The sequence below is a fragment of the Hermetia illucens genome, chromosome 3 (genome assembly GCF_905115235.1).
Source record: "Hermetia illucens chromosome 3, iHerIll2.2.curated.20191125, whole genome shotgun sequence".
In the NCBI taxonomy this organism is placed as follows: Eukaryota; Metazoa; Arthropoda; class Insecta; order Diptera; family Stratiomyidae; genus Hermetia; species Hermetia illucens.
Genome location: NC_051851.1, coordinates 137,428,023 through 137,440,796, shown reverse-complemented (window position 1 = coordinate 137,440,796; position 12,774 = coordinate 137,428,023). Strand labels below are relative to the sequence as shown.

Here is a 12,774-nt window from a genome sequence, read left to right as displayed (position 1 = left end):
TTTTCTTGATTTCTGATTTGTAATTTACTTGTTAAGTTTTTCTTTTCAAGATTTTACAAACAAGAAAATTTGAAATGGATATTAGTGGTCCACCAAGTTTGTTGCACTTTATGAAGTTGAATAAACTGACATAAATTTGATTTAATAGCCTAATTTCAATTTCATGTCCATTCTGCATGACGATTAGGAAATACTCATTTGAAAGAATTTAATTTTATTGTATAATTATTTTCCTTTCATAGTTGCGAGGGAAAATATTGGCATCCTATAAAACACTAGTAATAACATCATCGAATTTTAGTTTTCAAGTTTATTTTATTTTTTCGTTATTTACATTAATAAAAGCTTGTTGCCTCAGGAAAAATGAAGCAACATCTTAATTTACATTCCATTTAGGAACTAATGCTTAATAGGTATAAGTTATTCAAAGACATTAGCTTAAATTACTCTTTGTCGTAAAAGATTCACATTTGGAAAAGGTGTACCTCCTACTCAAACAGTCCAAACATGAAAGGCTTTCTCTCCCTCGAGCGAAGCTTTAATAAACCATTAAGAAAGTGAAATATCACTCTTGATGCCGAAAATGGCCAAATTCAGTTAATTCCATATTTCTAAAATATCATTACAAAACCACATTATATATTTCGAAACATCTTACATTTGTTGCCCAAAAAAAGTTCGGCCGGATTAAAGTTTAATGAATCCGCGATTTAATTTTATTTTAGCAAAACAATATTTATCATTTCTAGTTTAAGTCTTGGAATATAAATTAACAGTTAAGAATGTTTATCATATAATCCCATAATTATCGTGCTTCTGGTTCCACAATTTTTTCACGATATAACGACCAACTGGTTATAGGAAAATAAATGTGCATTTCCTTGATTATAGTTTATTAATTCGTTCATATTAATATTATCTCTGCTCACTAAAGTAATAGTTAATTTGCTAAAATGGTTAATCTTCTATTATTAGCATTTTATGTCGAATTTCGTTGTCCAGATCGAGGAATTTCAATAGTCGCGCTCCATTGTAAGGTGAATCACTGCCAGGTGGGTGTAGTCTCATCTAAATATAATATAAAATGTGTTAAAATTATTGTAATCATTAGTAAAACTACGTAATTTGCGAATTTTAAGTTTGAACATCTTTTTATATCAAAAGTCTTCATACAAACCAAAAAATTAATATATTAAATCTGGTTGGGGTGAATATATACCTTAAGCTTCCTCTCCGTGATTAGATGTAGTAAGCGATTGTTGTTGTTCGTTTAATTTAATTCTTTGCTGATTTACATTAAAATTCAAAGAAAGTCATTAATATTATCCGGTTTGTGATAAATATTTTATTAAAAAAAAGTATCATAGTTGCAGCTTTTTACATTGCAGAAAATTTGAGATAAAAACATGAACATCATTGATTAGAAGGCTTTGTCAATTAGAAAAGATGAAAGTCGGAAATTTAGAGATACTGTTCATACCTTTAGAATAATTTTAGAACAATAGTTGGATAAATATAGAATATTGATGATGGTTACAGAAAATTCTTATCACAAACAAGGAAGCGTTAGTGCTAAGTGATTAGGCTTTCAAGTGCAAGTGATTATAGCCAAAAAGCAGAGCAGGTTAGAGAGCTACTGTTAGTCTTTTGTAAATTGAATACTTTTAGATACAAATTTGGACAGATGGATTATAAGTGCACTCAATTAATAGGCAAAGATAAGCAAATTTGAAAATAAATGATAACGCTGTTATTCTCAATAGTTTAGATAGATAGGAACAAAGATGAAAATAGTAATAAATTCAGAAAAAGGTAAATGAAAAACATTTTTCAATTGTTTTGTAATTTCTTTAGTGTTGTCTTTATTATTTGCCCATCAATCAGTTTTATTGATAAAACATATAAAATCTTTACAACACATTATTTATTCAAAACTGACAGCTCCAGCTTCAAATAAGTGTAGAAATTTTCCTCCTTTTTATTCAACATGTTTTATAAAAAAATAAGTCGTATTAATTATTTTAATTTGTTGTTTCTCTTAGATTTTCTATGCTTTTGTGTAGATATGGTTAGGTATTTTTTCCTTTCTCAAACAATATTAAATCTATTTCAAGCGTCTTATCTTTATTATTTTGTTAATTTGGATATATTGCATTGTTATTGTTTGTAATGTTGTCGAAAGTATTGTAAATGTGCTTGTTGGGTTTTGTTTTTGTTTAAATTGAAATCGCGTTATTTGTTAACGATGACATCATCTTTGTTGAATCTTTTCTGTAATGGTAGGAAAAAATAAAAATGGCAAAAAACCATCTCCATGTTAATAACATTGCACTGGGGCACATAAATTAATATTAAATTTCTTAAAATTTTATACATTTTTAATATATGTTCCATTCACTTTGAATTATTAGAATTTTATTCAACCACCCGGGAAACGGTAAAGATAATAAATGGGTGAGGTCAAATAAATATTAGCATTTCAGAATATGAATCCGTATTTCCATTATCTTGCAATCAACTTGCTCATCAAATAATCTTATTTTTGTCAAACTTTGTTTTTTGTATCTACATATGTAGTTCAATATTTACTCTAGTATTTATCTACTTCAATATCTGCATCTGAACGCCCACATTTATTACCCAATCCGTTCGGAATTGTAATCTATGCATAAAATCAATAACCTTGAGTTTCATTAAAGTAAATAATTGCGTAAGTCAATCAACCAGTTTATTTTAATGGTGGTGTGTAATCAAATAACAATTTCCGCTTGATAAAGAATGTAGCAAAGAACTTCTCAAGTTGCAGTGATTGGAAACCATAAGAAATATCTGTATCTTACCATAATCCTGTACTTTTCTTTACATGCGTAATCTGATTCATCGATATCATCATAGCAATCCGATTTATAGTCTTCCGGAAGTGGTAGACCTTCAAATTCGCATAGTTTATAGAGCGGTCGCGAACTGTAAAATATATGGATTGAGGTCAAGATGGTTTTATATATCCATTGAATTTATCTTTATGCAGATGAAAATACAATATGAAAAATGTATATTATGCATTCCATTCCATTTTGTTATTAGTACTACAGTTATAATCTTATTTTTGTTTGCCCTTCTAAGTTATTTTCAGCTATATAACCTTCTCAAATCAATTCTGTACTGTTAGATGAAAAATTATTGGAACAATTTCCGGGTTTTTTTAATTAGATATGATATTGCTGCTTCCACCTTCCTCTACTGACAATAGATACCATGAATGCAAATTTCGAATCTAACACAGAAACAAAAGTTTCAAAAGTTATAGTTTTGGTTGGATGTATCAATATAAAAGGAAGGTTGGTGTTTCTTGATGAAATAGTCGCTAATTCCTAATAATGATAACCAATATTTACTAAGTGGGGCATAACGTGTCAACCAGATCTACATGCAAAGTTGCCGAAATGTATTTCTCTGCACTCGTTGGCCATACCAAGATAGTGTATTTTATTACATGACTTAGCCGGCATTAGAGTTGTCGCCCTTTCTTAAAGTGTGACCTATTCACTGCCAATACCGCCATCTAATCAAAACGTCTATCTATACTTGATCGGTATGCGGACGCAGTTCCCCGTTCGAGATTGTTCACCTGTGTACACCACTGACACGGCGGAGGCAGGTGCTAATGAAGACTTGGAGTCTCCAAGTAACAGTGGCGACCACTGCCATGTGATGCTCGGATAGTAATTAATTGTAACCTATTTGACGGATATTAAACAGAGTAAACTCCAATTGTTTATTGTCCTGGGATGAAGGAAAAAGCAAGAAGTACTGAAGAAAGAAAGGTTTAAGGGACTAAGCTGCTGCGCGTTGTAACATCGACATTTTCTTGGAATCGGGGAAATGAAATAGATTTCTAGCTCCGCGAAAGTTTGGAAAATGTACATAAATCGAGATAGGTTCTACGTTATTGTAGGAAGGGAAGGTTAAGAGAGCGGAGGCGGGCGAGGTGGACCTCACGAGGAAAGTGGTTTTTCAACGAAGAGAGAATGGGTGAAATTATGTTGCACCTTTTTTAGGCTAAGATAAACACTGTTACGTGACCAGATTACGGAGCAGCACTCGAGGATAATACTAACGAGGGGGTTGAAGGGAGCTGAGGAGGGTTGGAAGGCGTCAAAATCATAAAACCAGCATAGTATAGAGCCCGGCAATTTTGGAGTCAGATTGATGATTTCGAGGAAAGGGTGTCGAAGCGGAGCTTATCGTTGAAAGTGACTTCGAGGTCTTGAGTGTAGTTCTGAATTGGTAAGGAATATAGTCAAGGAAAAGAAAGGTGAGGGTGAGGATTTGAACGGATATCACATAAAAAGATACTTGCTGACTTTTAATAGAGTGCCAGCATCCTTAGGCGACGGTATAGCGGAAAACACCTTAATGTCGTGGAGATTACAGGGTTAAGTATGTAGGGGAAGGTTGTTGCTAAAGAATAACAACAATAAAAGGCCCAGTATAGAGCCGTAATAGAACGTCAGAACAGATCCCCTTGCTTGAGGGCGAACCGATGAAGTAAGCCATGATACAAGTTATGTGGAGACGCTGAGAAAGGTGGGTTTGGACAGTATCATCTTGAAATTTACAGTGTCGATGGTCCTAGCAAAGTCAGTGTAAATATTAGGTTGCTGCAGATGTAATGTTGGATTACACAATGAGGTGAAGTTAGTTGCGATCTTGATGTGCCAAACTGCCGACAGATAGCGCTGGTGGCATTGAATAATAGAGTATAAATGATCCTACATTCGGCCAAGGTGACATTTCAGTTTGAAAAATCATTGTGCTTGCAGAGGAATGAAAAAGAAAAAAAAATTGAAGCGAGTGAAAAATGCCTGCTTTTCCTTTATGAGTTTAAATTGGGTCACAACGCAGCGGAGGCAAACAGAAACATTTGCAGGTCATTTGGAGTTGATACGGTAAACGAATAAACGGGTGACATGAGCTGACAAAATGAGCCATGAGGATATCTAGAACCGTTGATCAACAACGACGAGCTGCGCTTGGTGGTGGAATCTGACACCATGCATCTGTAATTGCGCGTACACATTCGACAGTTTGCCGGTAATTGCAATAGCTGGGAAAGAAGTTTGATAAGTGGGTTCCGCATGAACTTACAGAGCAAAACATGCCAGTTCGAATGAACATTTGCAGTTCTCTGCTGTCCCATAACACAAAGGTGAGGCTCTAAAACACATGTCAAAGTCGACCCTTCATCCGAAGGTGACTGTTTGGTGATCTGTAGCTGGAGTTATCCGCTATTCTTTCTTGCAACGTGGTGAGACGATTAATGCACTCCATGAAATGCATCGGAAATTGCGTATTCACCGGCCCACATTCCTCAACAGAGATGCAGTGATGCTGCTTCATGACAAAACACGAGCTCATGTATCCAGAATAACGGCCCAAAAATTGAACGAATTGCAGAATGAGACCCCGTCTCATCCACCATATTCGCCAACCGACTAATACTTTTTCAAACATTTGGAAGCAGCTATCAAAGTTATCTTCGAGGATTTATTTCACACTAGAGTTGGACTTCTACGAAACTGGCATAAATGCTCTTGTATCTCGCTAGAGGATAGGCATCGAATCTGTTGATGTTTATTTTAATTAATAAAATTTATTCTCGTACGAGTAACAGTTGTTTGAAATTTTACTACAAAATCCGCAACCTAACAGTATGCACTTCCTACCGGAAATTTAGATATTTGGCCATACATTTGGTTAAGTAAATCATGTTGGCCGCAGTTTAACAAAGCCGTGTTGCACTTTCACTTGAACGTGATCCAAGGTGGGAGACAACCAGTGGCTGATTTACTTTTCCAAGATTTTGGAACAAGACGAGAGGAGTGAAATGGCGTGAGATTGCCACTTTTGTGAGTGGGGATGATGAGAGCATCTTTGAGTGTAATGAAGACGTGGAAGAGAAGTGGACTGACCAGTTTTAGCCAAAAAGAAGTTAGGAAGATCGTCACAACTAGTATCAACACTGGTATCAAAGTTGATAAGGTAGAGTGATAGGAAGTATGAGGCAGGCTGAATCTACATAGTCGTGGGGGAGGAGAAGAGGGAACATGGTCTAAGGAATAGTAGCGATAGAGTAAATCATACGATTGTCTGACAAATATCTGTTTGATGCGTCATTTGCCTGCTGTAGAAAAAGATTTTTGTGCCAAACAGACATTTGTTTGTCTGATGTCTGACACATGCAAATACATTTGTCTGGCTGTTGTCTAAGGCAGCTTTAAGCATTTTGCTACGCTGCCCTAAGTTAATAATAGTGTTTTCAACCTTGCAAATATACTAGGCAATTTTCTCTCGTGTCGTGTTGTTCCCATTGGGCGTTAGCAAATCTGTCGTGTCGTGTTGTGTCGTTCCCTGAGGGCGTTAGAAAAACTGTTGTGTCGTGACGGTCTCTGTGGGCGCGCTCCTTTAGGACTCCTCAATCCCTAGACAACATTTTTTCTAGCTCTGGTCAAGCTTTGGTCTAAAGTGTGGGCGTTCGATATAATTCGCACCAATATTTTGCTTTGCGAGTTATAAAAAGAAGCGTATAATACCTGCGAACTTCGGTCACGCTGTTTCCAGGGTAGAGGTGTGGTAGCGTCTAGTCTATTGTCTTTGCCCTGTAAACCATAAGCCGTCCTCATCGCTTTGAAATTTTTAAACTTGTGCGATAAGTCAAAAAGAGTAGTCCGTGGGCCAAAAAGGGTCGAGGTAAGTTGCTCTTCATTTGGTCCGGTCCGACATCAAGTGGATGCGGACTTAGGATTTCTCAATCCCTAAATAAAAATAGCTAAGTTGCTTCTTTGATTCGAGTCAGAGGACCCGCTCACTTTATGAGGCAATACAATATCTCATCAATTAGTTCAAATCAACATTTTTTTTTGTGCAAGACTGTGGCATCAAAATACTTCTAGGAGAATTAAGTTGCCAACTGCGAGGAATATTATACACAAACAAGATTCTTGAATTTAAAATTTTATTCATTATAGTTGTTTCTATGAAACCTCAGGTTTGGGTGGTATTTCCAGCGGTGAAGCTAAGTGTGAAGACCAGGCCCGGCCTATTCGTCAACATTTTCTTGGCCTGGAATATTCCTACCAGAAATAAGTGGTACATAGCAATTGGGGAGAAGTACAAGTTTCTCGGAAAATCGCGGAGGCAGCTGGAGGACATTGCCAGGAGTTAACAGCGATGACACAAGGGTGACGCGCTATGTACCACATAAGGCCTTGTGGCAACAATATATAATGAAAAAACCAAAAGTTGGTGACGTTGCCCGATTTCCTTGTTGAACACAAAAGATTATAGACTACTTCGCGAATGAGATAAGTTACAATTAAAAATGATAGAAATAAATCTGAATCAGCAATCATCTTATCAAAATGATTTGACAATGATACCGGTTGTTGCGCCGTTGATGATGGTGATAATGGTCCAAGACGGCATATCTTGGTTGCAAGTCATGCGACTTGTTCTATTTGGCTTCCGGTTAGTCGATCGCACGGTATTGCGAAGACCGGTAGAGCTGGTATACAGGGGGAACTTGAAGCTCCTCCACGACCCTAGACTCAACGTTAGCTCGAGCCTTAGCACCACCTGATTGTCGCTTCTGCTTCTTTTTTCCAGAAGAAAGTGCAGCCAGGAAGGGAGGCACGCGTTAGGTCCAGTTTGACTTGCGAACTATTCGGAAGGCATTCTTCTAGTATCAACACAATGACACGCTTAACTCAATAAAATTACCCAATCAGTATGGGTAGGATAGGTATCTGATTCAATCCTATTCTGATTTTTTGGGGTTTACGATTTCTTTTTGGAATTCAGTGGAAAGTGAGGTAATAGCTGCTCAATAAATGTATTAGATAGGCTTTATTAGTGTAAACGTGGGACATACACTTCACAGAGGATGATGATTACTCCTTAGGGTGTAAGAACGTTTATGAATGTGTCTGCTTTCCAATTTTTTCTTTGTATCTTATATCATTATTAATGTATTTTCTCCCATATGCAAGGTTTCTCTAAATATTGTATATGTAGAGGGGAAGAGAAGATTGGCTTTCAAAAGGCAAGGTCTTTGGTTCACATTCAGTAATTTAATGTCGTTAGAAACACAAAGAGTAACTATAAAGTTCCAAACATTGTTTTTCGATACCAAGATTCATTTTAGTTACATGCGAATCAAATGACGAATAATAAAATTAAATTTAAACCTTAAAATACAGGTGTTGCCTATCTACTAACTACTCTTTCCGCGGTAGCTAAAATTATTTATAAAAAACCGTTTAGAGTTACTTGAACAATGCATTATACTTTTTCAAAAAAACTTACCGAACAATGAGTTTGTTCAAGCCGGATGGCTTCTGCATGGGACAATAGAATACATCCGGTGTCTTCTTATCGAAAACAATCGATTTGCGTAACATATCCTTCTCCTTAATAACAATTTTGTTTTTATCACTGTATTTCTCTTTGTCACTGTATTTATCTTTGGCTGATACTGTATATGTGAGGGCAAGCAACAAAATTGCCACAGACGTAAGAGTGTGATGTTTCATTTTAATAATTTTATGGTTGGAAGCGATCTTTACGACAAAATAAGTGCCTGCTGGACCTGCAAAGAGATAAAACACCAGAGAAGATTTAGATGCTTCGAACAATTAGATGTTTAGTCGTTGAGTAGAATTTGCTGTAAACATTTCAATCAATAAAGTCGCAACCGACCTCGAATTGCAAAAAATCTAATTATTAACGCTTGAATGATGAATCTAGTCGATGACACAAGATTGATGCCACCCAGGCATGTGAAGGATTATTCATCCATTCTTGATTAGTTGTTTTTCTAAACTTAGTAACGTTTCTCATTATTTTCTAGTTATCCCATGACCACATGTTCACATTTATTCGGCTTCATTTACCCTTTTAACAAACCTTCTCAATCGCACACGCTAGCACTTCTTCGGCCGATAGAAGTGGCTTTATCGATCATGCGAGAAATGTTTATTGGGTAATGGTAGTTTTATTGTTAGAGGCTCACTGCCAGTAGGTACTCGATGTCTTGCAGTGCTTTACGGAAGAAATTAACAATATGAATTTCAATGATGAGCCAAGCATAACCGCAGCCGCACAGGCATATTATTACCGGCTTATAATCATGGTAAGTACAATACCCTTGTACGTGACGAAATTCAATTCAGGTTTGTTGCGGTTGCTTGGCATGAATGCATCTTGAAGAATACAAAAAAAAGTACACAAGCTCGGGGTATTGCTAATTGATATTTGCTAATTATGGATACGATCAACTTGTTTGCAACGGGACAATAAAGTGCTTAATGAAGCCGGTGAAGAATTTTGCTATAAAAGTGCACAGTTCATATTATCATCATCATCAACGGCGCAACAACCTGTATCCGGTCTAGATCTGCCTTAATAAGGAACTCCAGACATCCCGGTTTTGCGCCGAGGTCGACCACTTCGATATCCCTAAAAGCTGTCTGGCGTCCTGGCTTACGCCATCGCTCTATCTAAGGTAGGGTCTGCCTCGTCTTCTTTTTCTACCATCGATATTGCCCTTATAGACTTTCCGGGTGGAATCATCCTCATCCATACGGATTAAGTAACCCGCCCACCATAACCTATTGAGCCGGCTTTTACCCACAACCTGACGGTCACGGTTTCGCTCCTAGATTTCGTTGGTATGTAGGCTACGGAATTGTCCATTGTCATGTAGAGGGCCAAAAATTCTTCGGAGCATTCTTCTCTCGAACGCGGCCAAGAGTTCGCAGTTTTTCTTACTAAGAACCCAAGTTTCCGAGGAATACATGAGTACTGGCAAGATCATAGTCTTGTACAGTAAGAACTTTGACCCTATGGTGAGACGTTGCGAGCGGAACAATTTTTGTAAGATGAAATTGGCTGCCAACAACCGTGCGTGGATTTCACATCGTAGCTACTGTCGGTTGTGATTTTCCACCCTAGATAGGAGAAATTGTCAACGGTCTCAAAGTTGCAGTCTCCTATGTTTATTCTTCCTGTTTGACGAGTGCGGTTTGATGTTGTTGGTTGGTTGGTTTTCGGTGCTGACGTTGCCACCATATCTTTGGTCTTACCTTCATTGATGTGCAGCCCAAGATCTCGCGCCAAAAGCCGCCTGCTCGATCTGGATGAAGGCAGTTTGTACGTCTCGGGTGGTTCTTCCCATGATGTCGATATCGTCAGCATAGGCCAGTATTTTGGTGCACTTAAAGGGGATCGTACCTCTTGCATTTACCTAAGCATCACGGATCACTTTTCCCAGAGCCAGGTTAAAGAGGACGCATGATAGGGCAGACCGTTGTTGATGTCGAATGGCCTCGCACATTGGTCAGGGTCATCCTAGTCAGTCTTATTAATTTCGTCGGGATACCGAATTCTCTCATAGCCGTGTACAGTTTTACCCTGGCTATGCTATCATAGGCGGCTTTAAAGTCGATGAATAGATGGTGCAACTGTTGTCCATATTCCAACAGTTTTTCCATCCCTTGCCGCAGAGAGTAAATCTGATCTGTTGCTGATTTGCCTAGAGTGAAGCCTCTTTGGTATGGGCCAATGATGTTCTGGGCGTATGGGGCTATCCGGCCTAGCAAGATAGAGAAGAATATCTTATAGATGGTACTCAGCAACGTGATACCTCTATAATTGCTTCACTGTGTGATATCTCCCATTTTATGTATAAGACAGATAATGCCTCGTTGTAAATCGTCAGGCATTGATTCGCTGTCTCATACCTTGAGCATCAGTTGGTGAACCACTTGGTGTAACTGGTCGCCCCCATATTTAACCAATTTGGCTGTAATTCCATCGGCTCCTGGAGACTTATGATTTTTTAAGCCGATGAATTGCACGGACTGTTTCTCCTAAACTTGGTCTTCTTTGCGAATGCGACATTATTCGGTATGAGGCATTCTTCCATTCCGTTGCTAGCTTACATTCATCGTCAAAGCAGCCGTTCCGACTCTTTTTGCGGCTGGGGCCAAGTATGTTTGTGGCCGGATCAGTGATAACGTTCTTCAGGTGGTTGTGAAGATCATTTGTTGATACTTCATCTTTAGGATCTCTGTTAATAATAATAATCGTTGGCGCAACAATCCATATTGGATCAGGGCCTTGAAGCGTGTTAGAGCGCTTCATTAAAGACCGTAACGGTACACTACAGAACACTGTAGGAGGCAATGTGGTTAGCATTGCGCTCACCCGAGATTATTACCCTGATTTGACTCAGGTACTCATTCACAGCTGAGTCGACTGGTATCCGACGTCAAATCACGATACAAATTCCACTGCCACCAGTGAGATTTGAACCGCGACCTTCCCCTTCTGTTGACTGCGGTTATTGCGGCATCCATTTCCCTCTTATAGGTGTCGCGGAGGGCTGTGTTGTGGAAGGCTTCAGTGTTAACTCCCACATGATTGTGAGAGGGGAGTCTAGGTGGCGTTGTTATTCGAGCTCGGAGCACCATGCCAACGAGATAGTGGTCCGAGTCTATATTGGCCTCCCTATATGTTCTGATATTCATCAAGGCTGAGAGGTGGCGGCATTCAATCAACACGTGGTCAATATGGTTGAAAGTGGTCCCGTCTGCAGAGGCCCACGTATGTTTGTGGACTGCTTTCCGCGCAAATCAGGTGCTTCCAACAACCATTTCGTCTGACCCTGCTAATTGAGTAATCCGCAGTCCGTTATCATTTGTATTTTGGTGTAAGCTATAGGAGCCAACGTATCGCCTGAATACGGGCTCGTTCCCTACTTGGCTGTTAAAATCCCCAAGTATGATTTTGATATCATATCTGGGACAGGCTTCGAGGTTTCGTTCTACTACCTCGTAGAAGGTATCCTTCTCCGACTTAGCAGTCTCCTCTATAGGGGCATGAACGTTAATGAGGTTTATATTTCTAAACTTGCCTCGCAAGCGCAGAGTTCATTGCCGTTCGCTTAGGTTTTGAAAGCCGATAATAGCAGGTTTCATTTTTTGGCTGACTAAGAAACCTACTCCGAGCACATGGTTTACTGGATGGCCACTATAATATATGGTGTCCCTGTCCAACGCATCTCCTGTAACGTTGTTATATCAGCCCTATATTGGGACAGGGTATCGGCTAGCTGCTCATCTCTGTACAGGGAGCGCACGTTCCATGAGAAAATGCGCAAATCGTTATTCCGTTGTCGTTGCCGGGTTCGTCGTTGTATAATCCGTCCAGTCCGAGGCTCCTGAAGTGGCTTCGTAACAAGTTGTTTTCCGTGTAGGGTTGTCAGCCCTACCCAACCTCCAACTGGGAGACTCGCCTTCATTCTTCTCCGTCTGCAGCTTCTCCTTCAATAGAGCTCCCAGCGGTCACCACGTGAAGGTGGAGATAGGGTTTGGTAGTAGAGCTGTTGGTATTGGTTCAGCAGGCATTTCCCAGGTTTTATGCTCCATCGTGGGTACCAATCCACGTTTCGCCCTGGGACCTATACTACCTTTTGACCGCAGTTCATCTTATATATACATTAAAAGTACACATATTTCCTATTTACAACAAAAGTCCTCCATTTCACTTATGTTAAATAAACTTTTTTTTTTAAATTCCAAAGCACGCGCTACCATTCTTTTTTATTTCATTCGCCGTTTTAAGTTTCTTGACTGCAAATTGTCATGGTCTTCCATTTAATAGAGCACAACATACCCTGTTTCACGCTGTTCCAATTGCAAAACCTCTTGAGGT

At 38.8% G+C, this 12,774-nt stretch overlaps 1 protein-coding gene across 5 annotated transcripts in view; it reads right to left on the bottom strand.

Moving 5' to 3' along the window:
• Positions 1-295: 295 nt before the first annotated feature.
• Positions 296-12,774, bottom strand: part of LOC119652391 — a 28,001-nt gene continuing 15,522 nt past the window's right edge. For 3 of the 5 annotated variants that reach the window (XM_038056495.1, XM_038056492.1, XM_038056494.1), the window contains exons 2-4: positions 8,365-8,647; positions 2,841-2,964; positions 296-1,068 (exon numbers count right to left, since the gene is read on the bottom strand). In XM_038056495.1, coding sequence (XP_037912423.1) covers positions 958-1,068; positions 2,841-2,964; positions 8,365-8,591 — 462 coding nt within the window. In that variant the 5' untranslated portion in view covers positions 8,592-8,647 and the 3' untranslated portion in view covers positions 296-957. Of the gene's footprint in view, positions 1,069-1,219; positions 1,287-1,834; positions 2,272-2,840; positions 2,965-8,364; positions 8,648-12,774 lie in introns of those variants that run through there. The other 2 variants (XM_038056496.1, XM_038056497.1) reach the window with 2 other exon arrangements.